Source organism: Pundamilia nyererei, unplaced genomic scaffold, assembly GCF_000239375.1.
Source record: "Pundamilia nyererei isolate P.nyererei 1_Seehausen unplaced genomic scaffold, PunNye1.0 scaffold00051, whole genome shotgun sequence".
NCBI classification, from domain to species: Eukaryota; Metazoa; Chordata; class Actinopteri; order Cichliformes; family Cichlidae; genus Pundamilia; species Pundamilia nyererei.
The window spans coordinates 1,507,748-1,526,526 of record NW_005187452.1 but is presented as its reverse complement, the minus strand read 5'-3'; the positions used below and the strand labels follow the sequence as shown (position 1 = coordinate 1,526,526).

General features: G+C 39.2%; 1 protein-coding gene across 3 annotated transcripts in view; it reads left to right on the top strand.

The window, feature by feature from the left end:
* Positions 1–18,779, top strand: part of esrrga (estrogen-related receptor gamma a) — a 68,133-nt gene that overhangs the window by 4,267 nt on the left and 45,087 nt on the right. For all 3 annotated transcript variants that reach the window (XM_005733311.1, XM_005733310.1, XM_013910894.1), the window contains exons 2-3: positions 6,506–6,664; positions 17,845–18,269. In XM_005733311.1, coding sequence (XP_005733368.1) covers positions 6,506–6,664; positions 17,845–18,269 — 584 coding nt within the window. The remainder of the gene's footprint in view (positions 1–6,505; positions 6,665–17,844; positions 18,270–18,779) is intronic.

The window sequence follows — 18,779 nt, the reverse complement described above, 5'->3', positions numbered from 1 at the left end:
TGTGTGTGTGTGTGTGTGTGTGTGTGTGTGTGTGTGTGTGTGTGTGTGTGTGTGTGTGTGTGTGTGAATGCACGGTTGAATGCCAAAGCAGTGATCAAAAAAAAGAGAGAGAGAGAGTGATATATAGTGAGAGGCAATGTCGCTCATCTTATCTCCTCTTCTCCTCTCCACAGCGCTCATCCTCTCATTCCCCACGTTCCATCATCCATACATCTCCGTCATCCATACATCAAAATGTGAATTCAATCATTACTATTATCACGTTCTATCAAATCATTTATGCTCCGTCTGAGAATTACTCTCCGTAATGCTGCTGACTTTTCCGTCTTTTCAAATCTGCTATGACCAAGTATATAGTTTCAAGAAATGCAGAATAAAAAGAGGATGTTTTGCACCTGTGCAAATTTGAACTGTGTCAAAAGCACACAGGTCCCTTTGTAGATGCATCTGCTTGATTTTAACAAACGTTGCTTTAAACTAAATTACGTTTTCTTAGAATTGCTATATACATTGTGAGGTTTCTTTGGTGTCTGTGTTATTATTGTTTTCAGAAAAGGAGTCACTACTAAATTTGAATTTTATCAAGTTCAACCAGATGAGCTATTGAGTTACGCTTTAGATCCGGTGACTGGTGTATGCATGAGTGTGTGCGTACCCATCGTGTTGTGCTTAGGGCTTCTAATGCTGCTCCTCAGTCCTAATAGGAGGAGACAGCGCAGACCGGGCCACAATAGAGCAGATTTAGATGGAGAGGTGAGGTGTGTGTATGTCTCTATGTGTGTGTGTAAAGTGTAAAAGTGTGTCCATGAGTTAAAGAGGATCACGAGAATGGTGAAGGTTCAAACCCCTTGTCTGTCTATGGCACTTTTCTGTTGTGCTGCCCATGGGGAGAGCCCTATGGTTTCGCTGCTTGGGTTGTTCTCTCCCTCTGCACGGCCAAGCTGAAAGTATGATTAAATTGTCATTGTTTCGACAGTGTGTAAGAGGGGTTCAAAAAGACAAAAAAGGGAAGATACAGTAGAACGGAAAGGGATAGCTACTAAGAGAGAGAGAAAGAAATGAATGACCATGCCGCCTTCCAACTGACAGTGAAATATTCCTCCTCTCATCCTCCCATCATGCTTCATGTGTGTGCCTGATGGGGAGAGAATGACAGACCAGCCCACACCCCACCTCATGGTTTAGTTCTCTAGTTTTTGCTGCTTTTTTCATCTGCCTTGCACTTTTTTCTTTCACTCTTTCTATCTCCTGTCTGTGCACTAGGTTTCTCTCTATGCCAACTTTATCAGATGCACCATACAAATAAACTACAATCACATGATGATTTTCAGAAGTATTTGTTCTTCCTAAATGTACTGTATATTCAGATATTAAGCTGCTCAACAAAAGTGTATATTCTTTGAATCAGGGAATTTTGATTTCTAGTTATTAGACAAGATTTTTACAGTTACACACTGAAGACTGAAGAAAGGTTTTTTTTTTTACACTTTCTTGCTTCCTGCCCTGAACTTATTAATTTCATTAATTAAGTTTATTCCACCCGCTTCATTATACACAAAAAATGAAACGTACATAACAACATATATATGTATATTTACCTCATTATTCACAGCTTTTGGTGTTTTTGTGAAAAGGAAATTGTCTCTAACAAATATGTTGATCACACAAAATAACTCATTTATTTTTTTAATTTTATTTAAGAAAAAAAAAAAACAAGCCCAACAGCATCAGTCCTTGTTGGTCCCTCCAACTGTACCAACGGTTCAGCTTTGACACACATCCGTGCATGTGTGAGAAGATGTCACGTGTTAATATACAATTCATTATTTTGCACATGTAAAAACAAGAAAACTATGTGTGTTATTAAGGCCTTGTTTCTGTGCATGTGTGTGTGTGTGTGAGAGAGACAGTGAGTGAGAGCGCATTTGTGTCTATTAACTGCGTTTACGCTTTCACACAATAGTTAAATTGTATTTGACATTTGAAAAACTTTCACTTTTAGTTTGATGTAGCTTAAATAAAATAGTTAATATACGTTTATTGCTTATTCCAAAATATCGCTCTATTTTTTTTTAAAAATTACATAGTTTCATCACTGGTAACTTTAGTAAAGATCAGATGTTAAAGTATTTGTGCATGGAACATTTATGTGAATTATGTTTACATTAATTACATTTAAAAAATGCTCTAATCCTACATGGTAAAAACGCTTCTTTTCTTTAGGATGCGTGTTCCTCTGCGTAGCTGATCCGCTCTTTTATTCATGGCAGTAGATAATTCATTTTCTCTTTATCCCTATCTTCCTTTACCATTCAGCGCCCTCCACCCACCCACACGCACACACACACACACACGCACACACACGCACACACACACGCGCTCCTCTTCTCCCTCTACACACACCCCCTCCCTTGTGGAACTGTCACCTTTCTGCACCCGCTCAGTCCCTATTAAGGCCGACAGCCCATCTGCCGCCTGCCCCGCTAACAGCTCCCGTCGCTAACGCTAACGTGCACACACATCCACATCCGCTCAGACACACACAGAGGGCTACGTTCAACCCCACCTGCCCTGCTGCACATGCAGTCACACGCAGAGCAACATCGTCAGACGTATATGTATATCAATATATGCATCCGCTCAGTATTTATCGTGATCTAATGATTCTTTTAATTACTTCCAAATATCAAAAAGTCTGTACCACACTTTTTTTCTTGATTTAAAACAGCCACTTTTGATCTTGCACATTAAGACTTTCCAGGCAAGTATAAGGCTGAGTGTTATCGGGAGTAAGTATAAATACTATAAGAACCATGTAAACGATCTAGAAAAGTCAGCAATTTGCAACAAGAAGTGCAGAAATGAAAATAGAACCAACAAGTTTATCTGCGAGGAGGAAACCAATGGGATCATCGGGAATTTTTAATGCAGCAGAGGAGATTGGCTAGTCTTTAGTTCAGTTATTTATTAGTGTTCATATCTGTAGGTTTATCCATATTTATGCATACAAATTGTCTGTGTAACTGCAAGACGTCACACTACCCTGACGAGAGGAGTAATTAGGTAGGGCAGTTACTTGTGTGTGTGTGTGTGTGTGTGTGTGTGTGAGTGTTGTGGCATTTGCTCCCTTCAGGGATAGGTGCGTTTTGCATTAGCAAGAATGGCAACTGTCTCATCAATCACTGCATCACCATGTCACACACACACACAGACACACACACGCACACACACATATGTACACACATACCATGGCATGGTCATTCTGTTCACAGATGGGCCAGCAACACATGAGCGAGTCACTGAGCATCAGAAAGACACCAACGATCTCCTTGCTTTCACACACACACTCGCACACACACACACACACCGCCACACATCCATAGTATGTCTGCATGTGCTGGTTCTTGTGCTGCTTACATGTACTGACAGGAGCGTGAAATAGGTTAGGTAGAATCACATACATTGCACTTTTCTTTTATTCTCTCCTTTGCTCTACATGCATATTTAAATATTTATGATATGAGCTATTTCTTACATATATGAGTACTTGTGGGATTGAATTTTTCAATTGACTTATTATTTGATGATGTTTAAAAAAAATGTAAAATGTGTAAAATTCAGATTTTCATTTTACATATGTTTAGTACTGTGTTTCTATTTTAGTATACGATTCACATGTGCTGAATTCAATTTTTAAAAAGAAAAAAACGCCTCATGTAAAGAATTGTCTGTTGGCTTTAAGATGCTTTTTTTAATGAGTTTCATTCTTCTGAAATGAAATAAGAACTAGGAAAATCAGATTATGTGGTTATAAAGCGATAAAGCAGAATCTCTTTCGGTAATCCTAAACAGTTTTAGTCCAGGTTAATACAAATATCAGACAGAGCTTTTTGTGGTTTCTCTAAAATATCATAATACAGACTAATCATAAAACTTTGTAAACTCGGGTTTTCTTTTCAGATGTATTTCTCGTGGTTCGTGATTTTTATGGTTTAAACCTAAATATAATAATATATTTCTCTGATTTCAGCCCCTGTCTAAAAAAGCTGTTACAGCGTCTGTTACTTCTAATGCAGTTAAGATGCCTGCAGCCAAAATGTGACAGTTGAACCCAAATGGCTGGTGATACATACACAGGACTTAAACTGTTGCACACAATGTAAACCCAAATCAAGATGAAAACACAGTACTGAACAATCTACAGCGTTTTCAAGCAAATACTTCATGCAGTCCGATTTCGATACAGCGTCTGTGGGCATACAATAAACGCTAAGGGTAATGTTGTAATATTGTTGCGGAGATACCGTCATTAAAAATAAAAGTAAATCACCTCGCCGTCTGGTTTTTAGATGTCAGAAGTGGCCCTCGTCTTCAGTCTTGCAACCCACAGCAAAGTATCTGGGGTACTTTGGTCACAGTGTTAGCACACACAGGTGGGCAAGGGAGAAAATATTAATTCAGAATGTAAGCGGGCGGATCGGGAGAAGGTGATCGAATTTTGCCGCAAACCTGAGTTACTTGTTCGGCCAGAAAGTTTTTGATTGATTATAATGGTTTATAATTCCCAGCACCACATGCACCTCATAGTGGATATACTTTAGTCCTTGGTGTCACACCAGAACCACTTCTCCCACCACCACCACCACCTCCACCCAAAAACATAAAAAAAACAGAATTAATAGTTGGCTGTCTATATAGCATTGTAACACTGCAACCAAAGCCAATAAGTGTCTGAAGCAGCAGCAGCAGCAGAAAGATATCGATTCCTTCTATTCACCAGAGTGGAACTAAAACCTACATATTACACACCCTGGCCCTCCACCTCTCACTGAGCCAACCCAGCTCTGTGGATGGATAGAGGGATGGCTGTCAGACAAGTCATTGGTCTGTCTACCTGCCTGTCTATGTGGCCCTCACATAAACAGGAACCCACAGCGGGGACAACATCTCACACTCAGACACACGTGCGTATGTGCCGGTTGTTTGTGTGGTAAACACGTGTCTATCAGTTTGCGACACATACCAACATCCTGCTCTGTTTACCGATACACTTTGCTGGAGGAAACACACACAAACAGGAGTGTCACAGTGTAAAAAAAATTTAAAGAAAGACCTGAAAAAGAAAGATTCTTTTATTCATTGTCTTTTAACTTCGATGCATAGCTCAAAGTGCTCCCTGATTTCTACTTTTACATGTTTGGGATGAAATTATTAGTTGGCTTCAGCTCTGTAATTCTTTGGCAAAGTTTTAATATTAAATCAATAATTAGTCTTAGGTTAATTGGGCTAGTATTAGCAGACGTGATTATTATAATCGCTCTCATTAAGCAAAAGCATAAATGCTCAAAAGCAAGCACCTCTTCAGATCTTTGCACTATTTTTGAAGGATTAATTTCTTACTATATGTTTTCTTTCATAGTTTACCAAATCTGAATTAGTATCTGTTTTTTCTAGATTTTATCCACCGGTAGGAAACTGCTTTTCCTTCCACTTCCCTCGCTTCATTTTCCCCCGATAGTTTAAAAGTAGGGCATTCAGATCATTTTATTACAAGCCCAGCCATGATGTAATTTTTTCTTTTCTTTTTTTTGCTTCTTTTTTTTAAATTGTTTTTGTAAGGGATGCTTTTGATTCTGTTGCCTGTGGTGACCTTATCACCCCAGCGACAGCCCTGCTTCTGATGACGGCACTGGGTTTGATTGAAGGATGGCAGTTCTTCCTCTGATGCTTTTACTTTTATATTTCCTCCATTTAAAAAGGTTTTTTGAGGTTAAAACTGGTAAAACTCGGGGACAAAAGTCTCATGTACTAGTTTAAAATTCTGATCTGTCCCCTGTGCGTCTGTCTGAGAGCTTCTCATCTTTCTGCCTACCTGAGATGCTCTCTGCAAATTGCCCTATGTGTAAATCTTGGACCTTTCTTTGTGTATTTATGTTTTTTCTTTTCTGCCTCTCTCTGTCCTAACTCTGCAGTTGCATAAATCATAATAGTTTTTTTTCTTATGTTTACTGAGGGCTGAATGATTATGTGTGCCTGTTACTGTGCCCTTTCAAGCGCGCTCTGTAATTCAGTGGTCATCCACTTAATTGTAATTTTGTGTTGAAGATTTTTTTTGTTTTTCCATTTCATTTTTGTTTGCTTGTCACTGTGTTGAGCTGAAGAAAGTATTTTATTAAAACAATAAAATGAAAAAGATTTTGTGTTTAGTTTAGTAGTGTTTTGTTTTCTACAGCGCTTTAACCTTATCAGATTCTGGTACTGAGAAAGCAGAAACACACAAAAATGTAACTTGTCACTGTTTCTATTTTTTTTCCTAAGTTTTATTTTGTTATTTTACCATTGCCCCTGAACAACTGATTTCAGTGTCATCAGATAGTTTTTATGGCTTTTACGCAACACATAGGAGCCATGTCTCCGCTTTACAGTCCCACTTGCTGTTTTCCTACTTTTCTCTGTTGTATTGTCAGCGCCATCCTTATGTTTCTCACTTTGCTTCTGTCTACAGAATGAACTTATCGAAGGGGCCATTAGTGAACAGCAGCAGTGAAGATAACTCCAAGTCATCTTATGGTAAATGCGGCGCTGGCGCCTGGAGAATGCACCAGAGCTACGATCCACTGGAGGCCAACCACATGAGAGACGCACATGCCCTCTACAACCCCAGGTAAGACAGACTGACAAGAAGACCACAGACACAAAAGAAGAAAGGGGGAATGACTTAAAAAGGGCAAAACAAAAGTGACTGAATCCATAAATCTACGTTGAGTTTTCTACAAAAGTCACACTTGACCTCTATAAACCTCGGAAGAAGAGAAAGAAAAGGCAAGCATTTGGAGACATCAAAAGCCAGTTTTTATTGGTCAGGATGTGTGCGTGTTTGAGACTATTTGGAGAGAACCAACTTTTCTCCACCATCTATTCAAATGTGGGGAGAACGGTTGTGTGCATGTGTGTCTTTCTTTGTGTATTTTTTTTAATTCATATGCCTTATCTGTTAAATTAGTTTGAAGTAATTTACATTTTTAACAACACTTTTTATGTTATCAGCTTTACAAACCATCTTCCGCTGTTTGTGTCACCAGTATTCTGTATTTTTATCTTTTTTTTTTTTTTACCTGCCCTCTATCGGGTTCTTTAAATAATTGCCTATAAATCCAAGTTAAGGGTGATCTTCAGTGTCGTTTGGGATCAAGAAGGGGTTCCCCACGGTACGACCAAGCCTTTAATATCTACTCTTTTTTTATTTCAAATTTTGGGAAACCCCAACTCCCTACCCTTGGGAAAAAAAAAATTCTCTTTTAAACGCCACAATATAGAAGACATACAAATCCACTGTAAACTATATGTTATGATTAAACAGTGCAACTAAAATGAGAATATTTTTTCCCTAGTATATATAGAGTATCACAAGGAATTTGGATTCAACTTGTGGCTCAAGGACACTTCAGTAGTGCAAATGCGTCGCAGTGCAGAGGCTTTAAATCACATCGTTTTGTTGAAGGACATTCTCTTTTACCATTACAATTATTCTCCATGCCATCTGTATGTGCAGTCAAACCTGAACGCATGAAAAGCTTCAACCAAAGTGAAATTTCACTTTAAAGTTCTCCAACAAAACCAGTTCTGACTTTATGTTGTTCCGGGCAGGTTTTGCTGAGGCTGTCTTGCTATATTTTTAGAGCTTATACTGTAAATACGCTTCTTGTTTCATGTTTAAACACAGGAAATGTGTGACGCATTAAATATAGACAAACGTTATCATATCCTTCCTCCTCCTCTTTTGAAAGTTTCTCGGGATAAGAGATAGCATGACATGCCCTGAAAGCGAACGTTTAACTGTAAGTATGCGCTTTCTATATAATTTATATAATTCAGGGGTATTGGACTAGTATAAACAAATAAGTATATTATTACTGTGTTTAGTGTTACTTGTTGTACATTATTTCACTTTAAAAACAGCTGAATATGTATTTAATTTAAATAGGCTATATTAGAACCTAGTGTAACCAAAAGTGGGTTTCCCAAACTTTGCCTGTCTGTTCTCCAGATCGTGGTTTCTCTCTCTGGATTTTGGACATTATGCTTCAAGATCTCACTGACTAACATGATTATCTTAAATGAACATTACTGTGATTTATTATGTTGTTATTATTGTTGTATTATTGCACATTCTTTAGGAACAATATTGATTAGTGCATTATTAGGGTCTTGTGAAGCCCTTTAATTTTAAATGCATGTGTGTGTGTGTTCCCGTGTGCGCTGTAGACTGGGAAGTTTTAGTCCAATAGGATTTCAGGGTTAGTCTGGGTCAAGCCAATTAGAGGTCTGGCAAGCCATTCTCACGCAGACCTTCGGCCAGTCACCAGGAGGAGTGTTAGTAGCACAATGTGAGTGTGTTGGCAGACAGTGAAGTCTGGTGATGAGAGGTGTAAAGGTTTGCCAGGGGCTATGGAGTCAGTCCGTGGCTTGAAGTCACACAGTACATTTGTACACATGGATAGAGACACACTAGGCTCCAAAATGGGGAGCATTATTTCGCTTCTATGGTTCAAAACAAACTGCAAATTATATTGTTATTGTGAATTCGGCTGCCGCAAATGTGCCAAGCCTACACAATGACATAACAGTATCCCCTAACTACGGGAGGGGGTGGGGTGGGGGGCAGCACTGTGAAGTTAACAACTTGAGGATTTATCTCAAGACTTGTGCTGAACAAATACAATCTGGGGATTTGCAATTCTGTTAAATTTTTAGAATTTTATTTCTCCTGAAACCGAGCTCAGAGTAGTCCTTTCTCACGGCAGGTAGCCTAACTTACCATAAGAACGGTGTCCCTCCCAGTAAGACGTATCTGTGGGACAGGAATACCAGGACTCTAAATCTGAAGCACTTGAACTCAGCCATAATTCATTACCTGTTATAGTTTATTATTATTTATTCTTATGCATGTCCATCTGTGACAAACCAACACATCCAGTGAAAATAGTTTATTTTTAAAAAATGGCCTTAAAAAGCTAACACTAAATATTAAAGTACTAACACTAAATATTAAAGTACTAACACTAAATATTAAGGTAAAAGTCACCTTACCTCAGTTGAACCTTTACCCCTACACACACACACACACACACACACACACAAGTTTTCACTTACACGGTAAAAGGAACACATTTTCTTACACACACATGCACTATAAGATCACAGGAACACTTCCTTAGGATATCTGACCTCCAACTGTGTTGATGGGATTTGGCCGTAATTTATATGCACTCTCTCTCACACACACTTGCACAGACACACACTTGAACAGCACAGACACACTGAAAATGAAAGAAATCCAGGTTCGGAAGGGACAATATTTAGAAATGAATTTAAATGAATTTAGAATTATAGCAGTGTTTTTATTTTATCTCTTAGAATAACTTTTTTTTCATATCACAGATCTCTACAAAAAAAGCAAAGAAATAAATTTAATTTAATTTGAAGTTTTCTGGGGCCTTTTCTTGCATTAAAACTTTTTTGAATTCTAAAGAAATTTCTTAAATGCTTTTGGAGATCTGCAGTTTTCATTGGACAGCAACAATATTATTCCTCTTTTTATTTAGGCCATCAAACCATGGGAATGTGATTAATGTCAGGCAGCTAGAGTGCGCTTGAATACACACACACACACTGTGCTGTAAACTGAGCCCAATGTAATCATAATGATAAAGCAGATTGCCTTAACACACAGATGGGCTTCCCAAAAGCTGTGTGTGTGTGCGTGAGTGCGTGTGTGTGTGTGTGTGTGCGTGTGTAAGTGTGTGTGTGTGTAAGTGTGGACAACGCTGATTGGATTGCAGATTTATAGAAGAGGATTACTGCAGGAGCAGAGAGAGAGACAGAGCGAGAGAGGGGAAAAGAGAGAGGGGGTTTCAGACACTCACCTCTCATTAACTTCCACCCTCTTCACCTCGACTCGCCCTATTCTCAATCAAGGACAAACATGCACATGTACACACACATAGATATACACATTTAAAATCTTGTTTAAGTGGAGCATGTCGTTCTTTATATTTACCAATGATATGCTGATTCAGTATTTAAATCTTAGTAATTTGCAAGAAGTTTCAAAAGTAAGAATCCTGCAGAATGCTGCAGCAAAAAGCATTACTGGGTAGTCATTTAAAAACAATACAGCCACATTTTAAAGAAAAAGGTTCTTGGTGACAAGATCAGAAAATGTCCCTTTTTTGTTGCAGTTCGCGAGATTTACGCCAGTTTTGAGCTTTGTATACCTATTATACTGAATGTAAAGTATATTCAAATACATGACATTTAAGGGAAAGACATTCATGAAGGTTCCAGATTAAAGGAAAACGGACAAAGGCGCAGTGTGAAGTGGACAGAAAGAAGCAGTCAGAGACAGACAGAGAGACAGAGATGGCGAAAGACAGTGGGCACTGCAGCAAACCTGATTATGACTGGATGTGAATTAGATTCCCTAACAGATGGTCCAGGAGCGAGACTGTAAGGTGCATCAGCCAGCAGTGAGGGGAGGAAGAGGGGGAGGATAGAGGGCATGGGTGGGAGAGAGGGAAGAACAGGCCAGGAGACTCTGAAGACGAGTGTCAACAGCAGCTTGTGGCAGGTCAAAATGGGCATTTACAGTGAAAAGAATCTTGTTTCACATTTTTATTTAGTGAATTTGGAGTCGGGTATTTCAAGTCTATCACTTTCTCTCTTTTTTGCAGTATAAATGAAGTAAAGTGATAATATACAGAAGTAAAAGTAATGAACTGGGAGAATCCTTAACAGTCATTGCATTTAGATATAAAGTAGTATTACATGTGTAAGGTTAAATATAATCTGTCTAGATGTATTATTTGTGGAATATTGAAGTAAACATTGAAACGCACACGTTGGATGGTGCCTGCTTAGGATTGATTTTCTCTATTTTCACAGCTGCTGTGGATTATTGTACATATTCTGGCTCTGCTTCTCTCTCACACCCTATGATGGATAGGTGTAAATCATCACAATCCTGTAGTGACAGCCCAATTTCCCCAAATCTGATCTGCTTAAAGAATGCAGCTTTGACGCTCTACTCACTTGTGTCTCCTCTCCTCTCCTCTTCCACATTCCGTTTTCCCTTTTATTACACTTTTTTTCCCTTATTCCGTCTCAGATCGAGGACCATTTTACTTCACACACACATTCTCTCTCCCTACTTTTGCAGCACTGTGCTCTTTTCCCATCCCCTCCTTGCCTCTATCTCCCTTCCTCCCCTTCCTGTCTCACTGGCTCGTTCCTGTGTCACATTTGAAAGCCCTGTCATATTTACTAGAGTGAAAATCCTCTTTCACCATCTGCTTAATATAATGTGCTTTTAATCCGATGGGTCATATTTTGTTTTTAAACACTTTTTATTATACTTTTCCTCAATTTGATTTGATGTGGCGCCTTGCCCAGATCTCTGCCTGTCTCTGTATAAGAGAGAGAAAGCAGGAGAGCTGTACATCTCACTGTACACCGATAGTTAAGTGTGCGCGTGTGTGTTTCGGCACGTGCTACAGTGCATGTGTGTTGGTGACAACAGCAAGTGTCAGTAAGTGTTTGGAAGGGCTGCTGCGCACCTAATGCTAAGTGATAACACTGCTAATCCACACATGCACATAGAAAGAGAGAAGAATGCTAACCTTGATCAATGACCTTTCTTTTATAAAGGAGCCAGCCTACATTTCATAAAACTGACACTTCTGAGTAAAACATTCTCAATATCGATTGAACAAGCAGTGTGAATGTGTACGTTTATGCATTGAATTCATTTTATATATTGTTCAACTAATAAAATAACTATGCGCATATATGAGAGATATGCAATATCTCCTATAGACTTTACCCAGGAAGAGGATGTGTACAGTACTTTCTACTCTTCAGATTTCACAGCGCATAATATGAAATAAAAAAATTATAAAATACAACAACAGAACTTAAATAAACATCAAATTTTCAGTGATTTATGTATTAAATAAATATTTTTGATATGGTTAATCAGTGGCCCACTGTGCACTGTATGAAGTTGAGCCGTTTTAGAAATTTGAAGAACCTTTTTTACAGTAGACAACCATCCTTACAAATACAATGACATACAAAAGATAAAGGAGATGGAAAGGGAGCGAGAGAGGGGCAAACAGAAAGGTGAGGAGAGAGAGGGAGAAGGAGTGAGAGAGAGACACGGGAGACATGGTGACAGAGATAATGCCTGGCAGCAACATACTTATCAGCCAATGCTCCACAAGAAAATGACCTAAATCATCAAGATTCCCATCTGACACACACACACACACATACACACACACAAACACGAGTTAGTGGTGCACTGACTTCCATTGTTGCCCTGAACATGCTCCCCTTCTTTACATCTTTTTTTCATCTTTATATATAATAATAGACTGTATTTTATGCAGAGTACACACGACTCTGTATAAATCCCTTGAAATTTTGTCATTAAAGAAGTGAATAGACGAGAAACAAAAAGCACGAGGAGAGCGGATGGTGAACTGAAAGTCTGCACATTGATGATTGAAAACTGGTATTTTTATGAGCAGACTCAACATGATGCTCCTGAAAAGTTTGCAGTTTGAAAAGTACATAATTCTTAATCAATGGAGAGAGGCTGAGAACACCCAGCGTGTTTTGCTTCCCAACGCTTCTCCAATCACATAGGGATGCGTGTGTTATTCTCTAGACTACAGCTTTAGACCCAGTAGAATATCTCCCTAAGTCTTTCTCGCTTTTTTGTAACACTGCGTGTGAACCATGTATTTGCATCCGTCACATTTAGATTCATACTAGAATTCATAGTGTCGAAACTCTCACGCACACAATCACACACACAGGAATATAGACACACACTCACACTTCCTTTCCTCTGCCAGTCTTTACAGCCCAACAGCCCATCGGGCAGAATGTGTTTTAGCCATTGTCAAATTGATTGTATGTAATCAGGGGTTTATTCTGCAGCCAATGAACTGAATTACAGGTTTCCTGCCCTGACTAACACTGTAACAATTGATCTGCTCCCTGGTGTGTGTGTGTGTGTGTGTGTGTGTGTGTGTGTGTGTGTGTGTGTGTGTGTGTGTGTGCGCATCTTGTGTGACAGGATAGAGAGACGGACAAGAAATGATAGGGGGTGTTTGTGTGTGAGAGGTAGAAACGACGACAGAGAGAGATTGAGACCTAAAAGGAGCAAAAAGGAGAGGGGAAAGAGCCCAGTAGGAGGGAGAGTGGTTTAGATTGACTGTCGCTGTTGGAGTTTTTATTTTGTCTTTTATTCATTTTTGTCACTGAAAACAACTATAATCACCCACACACTGTGATTCCACACACATAAACCCACACTGAAACAACGCATAGCTTTTTTTTTCTGAGCTCTATTTCGCTGCTTTTAAACTATGCAGTTATCTTGCAGAATGCACAACATAAAACACAGGTTCAACGTTAGACTCACAGGATTTTGCTGTATGTACGTGACCGATACATGATTTCAGCCACCACAAAGCAAAAAGTGGACGTGTCATTGCTTGTAATTGCATAAGAGTGGTCACCTACGTCTTTGAAATTGCTGTGTGCAATTGTTGTGTTCCTATTTTTGCGAAAACATATTCACTACTGTATCAAACTAACTGACATGGAGTTCAACAACCCTCCAAAGATAGGAGACTGTTTAAAATAGAGAGAGAGGAAGAAAAACAAACTGAACAGTATAAGTGTTGAAAAAGCAATTCAATATATTGATGAAATCATTCTATTCATTTGACTATGACAATGTAAATGTAAATGCTTTTTGCTCCTGTTCCCCTCCTTACTCCATTCTTTAATTCAATGTATTTTCTTTTATGTCTTCCACTCTTCCTTCACTTCCTCTCCCTCCCAAAGCATTGCTGGTATCATCTAGATAGAATTGTGTAAGGTTTTCTCTCACTGTTTTTTTTTCCCCCTTTTTGCTTATTGGACTGTGTGTTCTTATCAGCATTGAGAGCACAATGCTTGGTGTGATGGAAAGGTATTAGCCAAGCCGAGGTAGCTACATTGTCAGCACTTCTTCCTGCTCTGTCTCTGTTGCTCCCACTTCTTCTTCTCTGTTTCTCTCTCTCCGCTTCTTCTGCTCTTCTTATTTTTAGCTGGGGTTTTTTGCTTTTTATTTTTTGGAGATATGTTTTGTAAGCAGTAAGGCAGTGAAAGCCATCACATCTTTACACCATCCGAAGCCAAAGTTTTGCAACGTATAATTAAATGCAGCTTTGTCATTTTAAATTCCCATGACACTTGTTATGGTAATACTTTTACTAAGTAATGCTATTTCGGAGATCCGGCCCTTTAGAAACATTGACAGAAGAGCCCAGGGCAAGCAAAATAAGCAACCAGACAATCAGAGAAGTTATCAACAAACTGAGAGTTATCTGATTTGGTAGTGACAAGCCGATGTTAGTTCTCTTCTCTTCTCTTCTCTTCTCTTCTCTTCTCTTCTCTTCTCTTCTGCTATTATGATCCTCAGCCCAGTAGGGGTGGATGAAAACAGTTTAGAGTTGTTTGAGGATCAGTTTGTGTTTATGGCTGCCATCTAGCGAGGTAGTTGTTCAAAGATTGTATATAATAAAGCAGTGCAAGTGCACACAGAAACACAGACTAAAGGAGCGCACAGCAAACAGCACAGAGCGAGGCAGAGAGTAGTTTCTCTAATACGATGATTGTATGTTTGTCCCCGCCAGTTGTCAGGCCACTGCATCACCCTACCACTGTAATGACAGCTTGTCATACTAAAGTGGCCCACCTTCTTTCAAAACACACAAAAAAGCATTTCTTTCTTCTTTCTTCCTTTCTTCCTTTCCTCCCCATGCCTCCACATATTCATCTTTTATGAGTAACTGTGCCTTCCTTCAAGTGAGAAATGAAAAAAAGAAATAGGCCTGAAAAGAGAGAGAAAATGACAGGGATCGACTTGGAAATGGATACAAGCAAAGGCGGTCATTTGTATGTGTGTGTGTGTGTGTGTGCTGGTGTGGTCTCCCTCAATAAGAGACACCTAAATAGAATATTCAGTGTCTGCAAGAACTAAGCAGCGACTTTGGCCGCTTTAAAAATGGCCAGTTTTATAATTTGCATTACTGCTAAAATATAAACCTAAATAAATCCGCTCAACCTCATTTGCTAATCTTTTTTGTTTGTTTGTTTGTTTACTGTTGCATTAAAAAAACATTGGTACCATAGCCATTTTCCCTAAAATTATACAAAAAATACAAAAAATACATTAAATGCAGTAAGTTTGTTAGTGCAAAGTGATTATTTTATGCTATAACATATACCGCTTCTTTTTTGCCGTACATGATACATAGTGCTGTTCAATATAGAGCAATCAGCTTATGTGCTAATTACTTGACTATATTTGTAACTGTGTAGGTTTCAATATCACGAGCATCAAAATCTTAAAGGTGGCAAAAAGAAAATGACGTTAAAACCGTATTCTTTAACGGAACTGAGCAGAACCGTTAATACCAAAATGTGATTACTTTGCTTCCTTGTGTTTTACTGTTATCATCTCATAAAACACTGCTTACATCTTTAAGCCTTGTCTGAATAAAGGCAAAGAACGGCAAACACATTCGAGCTGTTTCCACTTTATTTACATTTCTTTAAACACCTAAAAACCTAAAGAATTGATTAAAAAGAGACCCAACCCCTCCTCTCTCTTCACACTCATCTGAAGAGCAGACAAGCACAATAAGACTGCTCTTTCAGCACTGAGCCATCGCTACATAGCACCATAATTATACTGATAACATACATACATAAATGCATTCAACCTCTCGCTCGGCACAGCGCACTGGCTGTGATTTCTTAATCTTCTTTCCTCTTCTCCTCTCCTCTGCATGCGTGTCTTCTTTTTTTATTCTTTTTTATTCCTCCCCCTTCGACTGCCATTATTTTTCATTTATAAGCACAGTTAGAGAGCGCGAGAGAGCACTGAGGGGAAAAAACGACGAGATAGAGGGAAAAGGGGGAGAAGAAACTGGAATGGAGAACGGAAAGATAGATAGATGAGAATTTGAGAGAGAAGGAAAAAAGCGCCTGAGATCTTTTGGCACTTAAACTCTTTCGCTTAATGGTACTCAGAGGGATTGACGGTCAAAAGGAGGGGCCACAAAAGAGCATAAAGAGTGAGAAAGGAGAGATTAAATCATCACCATCACATCATCTACTTAAATGGTTCTACTCTCTTTTTCTGTCACCACTGTTTTTCATCCCATAGACACAGAACATAGACATCCTCTTGCGATCTCTTTCCTTTCCATTTACACTTTTTTCTGTACCACCTGATACTGTCTGTGCTTCTGCCTTTCCTTCTATATGTCTCCATAGACTCTCTTTCTATCCCTAATTTTCTCTTCCTTGATTTGTGTCCAAACCTTTCTCACAATGTCAGCCTCTTTCCAAACTGAAGGCCCAACTTAGCATCCGATAAATGGATTTATAGACACTGGTGAATACCGCAAACCCACGATAAATGGAGTCACTGAATTAAAAGAACCTCCAGCAAGGGTTTAATATATGATGAAAAGGGTGAAAAGGCCAAAGCATTCTATATCATAAATGTCAATTCACATTTGAACGGGAAAATTTCAGGGGAAAAGAGTGTTTCCTACATTACAATGCGTTTGCAGGTTTTTTGCAGGCCTTCTTTCTGCATATCAGTCATGTTAAAGCTGAGATGTAAATTAAAAGAAAAGGTGTTGTTTGTCAGTAGACAATCATCAGTCACTGCAGTCCTGCAACTACTCTTTTTTCCCCATTCTGTCTGTCTTTTGCATTAGCTGTCTGCCTGTCTGCCTTTCTGTTTTCCTGTCTATATCCATTCTTCATTCCCCCACCTGAACAGCTCCCCATTCTCCAACCAGGCACTGTCTGTGTTTTATGGGTCCCTGTAGAACGGGGATCTTTTACAGGCCGACTGGACTTTAGAAGCCCCTCGTTTAGCAGCATCCTGCCTTAATTAAAAACCCCTTTTGTGCTTTCTGCCTTTAACAATGAAAGGGGAGAGAGAAAGGAGGGAGGGCAGGGTTAGAGAGACAGAGAGTAGTAATGCGTAGAGGAAGAGAAAGAGAGACAGTCAGAGATGGGAGTGAATAGAAAGTGATAGGGAGAGAGGCAGATAGATAGTAAGGTAGACAAAGGGAAGGATGGAGAGATATGGACAGAGAGAAGATAGCCGTTAATTACAACTGTCATTAACAAGACACCAGCCTCCTTAGGGAGTGGAAGAAGGAAAAGCAGGAGAGGAAGGAGGGAGATACGAAGGGAAGGAGAATGTAAGAATAGTACTACAGTGATAGTCTGGCTCTGATTAGTGAGTTTTATTTAATACTTACAAAATATGCATACATTTATTGTTTTGCATCGCGCAGCTTTTAGTAACTTTTTAGACTGTAAGCTGTGCTTGAATATGACAATGTATGTCTCTTTGTGTATGTGCTGTCTTTGGGATGACTGAGCAGCAGAGGAGCTGCTTACTGATTACCTTCATGTAGAACACGCTGCTATTGACTGGAGGGTGACGGATGATCTTGGCCCCGTGGATGGGGATGTGTTTGTGGTACTCTAGATGCCGCTCCGCTACTCTCATGAATGTGGTTTTCCCCAATGAACCACAATATATTTGTGTCATTAAATATTGCTGAATATGACTTTACATTTCTCCCTTCCCCTATGCAGTGCCCCTAACTTTCCACACTCATGATTATCTTTCTTCATATTAACATTTTCCTGTAATGTTTTTTCCCCTCTTGTTCTGTCTCACTCTCTCAGGCTTCTCTGCAGAATGTCCAGTAAGGAGCGCCACCTTGAGTCCAGTTGTCCGTCCTCTTATATAAAGACTGAGCCGTCTAGTCCTGCCTCCCTGACTGATAGTCTAAACCATCACTCCCCTGGTGGCTCCAGCGACGCCTCAGGCTCATATTCGTCCACGATGAACGGTCACCCCAATGGCTTAGACTCCCCAAGCCTTTATGGCTCCAACGCAGGGACCCTAGGACCTGCTGGCGGCCCTGGATCAAAGCGTTATGAGGACTGTTCATCAACCATTGGGGAAGATTCACAAATTAAGTGCGAGTACATGTTGAATTCCATGCCCAAGAGGCTGTGTCTCGTGTGCGGGGACATTGCGTCAGGTTACCACTATGGAGTGGCATCCTGCGAGGCCTGCAAGGCCTTCTTCAAACGCACCATCCAAGGTTGGCTTCTATTTTAACTTTGTATCTACAGTTGTCTCTGTTTCGCTTGTCTACATTTCACTCTACATCTTGCCTCTTGCTGTTTAAGCTCCACTATTTAGTTTATCTCGCTTAGTTTTGTTTTAATATTTTTATTAGTGGTTCAGTTCATTCAACAGTTTTTTCATCAAAATCTGTGGTTGTGTATTGTTTAAGATTAGACTAGAATAGCTGCTTGTTTGTTTGTTTTTGTAAATCCATTTGACAGTGTCTTAAAGACAGCAGTAAATAATATAAATAATATATATTAATCAAAGATAAAGAAACTTTTTAAAAATGTAAAGACGTTAGTAGGTTGGCTGCAGAGACAGCAAGGTCATATGTTTGAGGTAAGCATGATGCTCTCTATATTGACCTAAATGGTATCCTTAAAAAAGCTTTCACCTAAAAGTACCTAAAACCTTGATAAAAGTAAAGTGAATATTTATACTATTTTTAATAAAAGGAACAGACTAATCAAATTACACACAC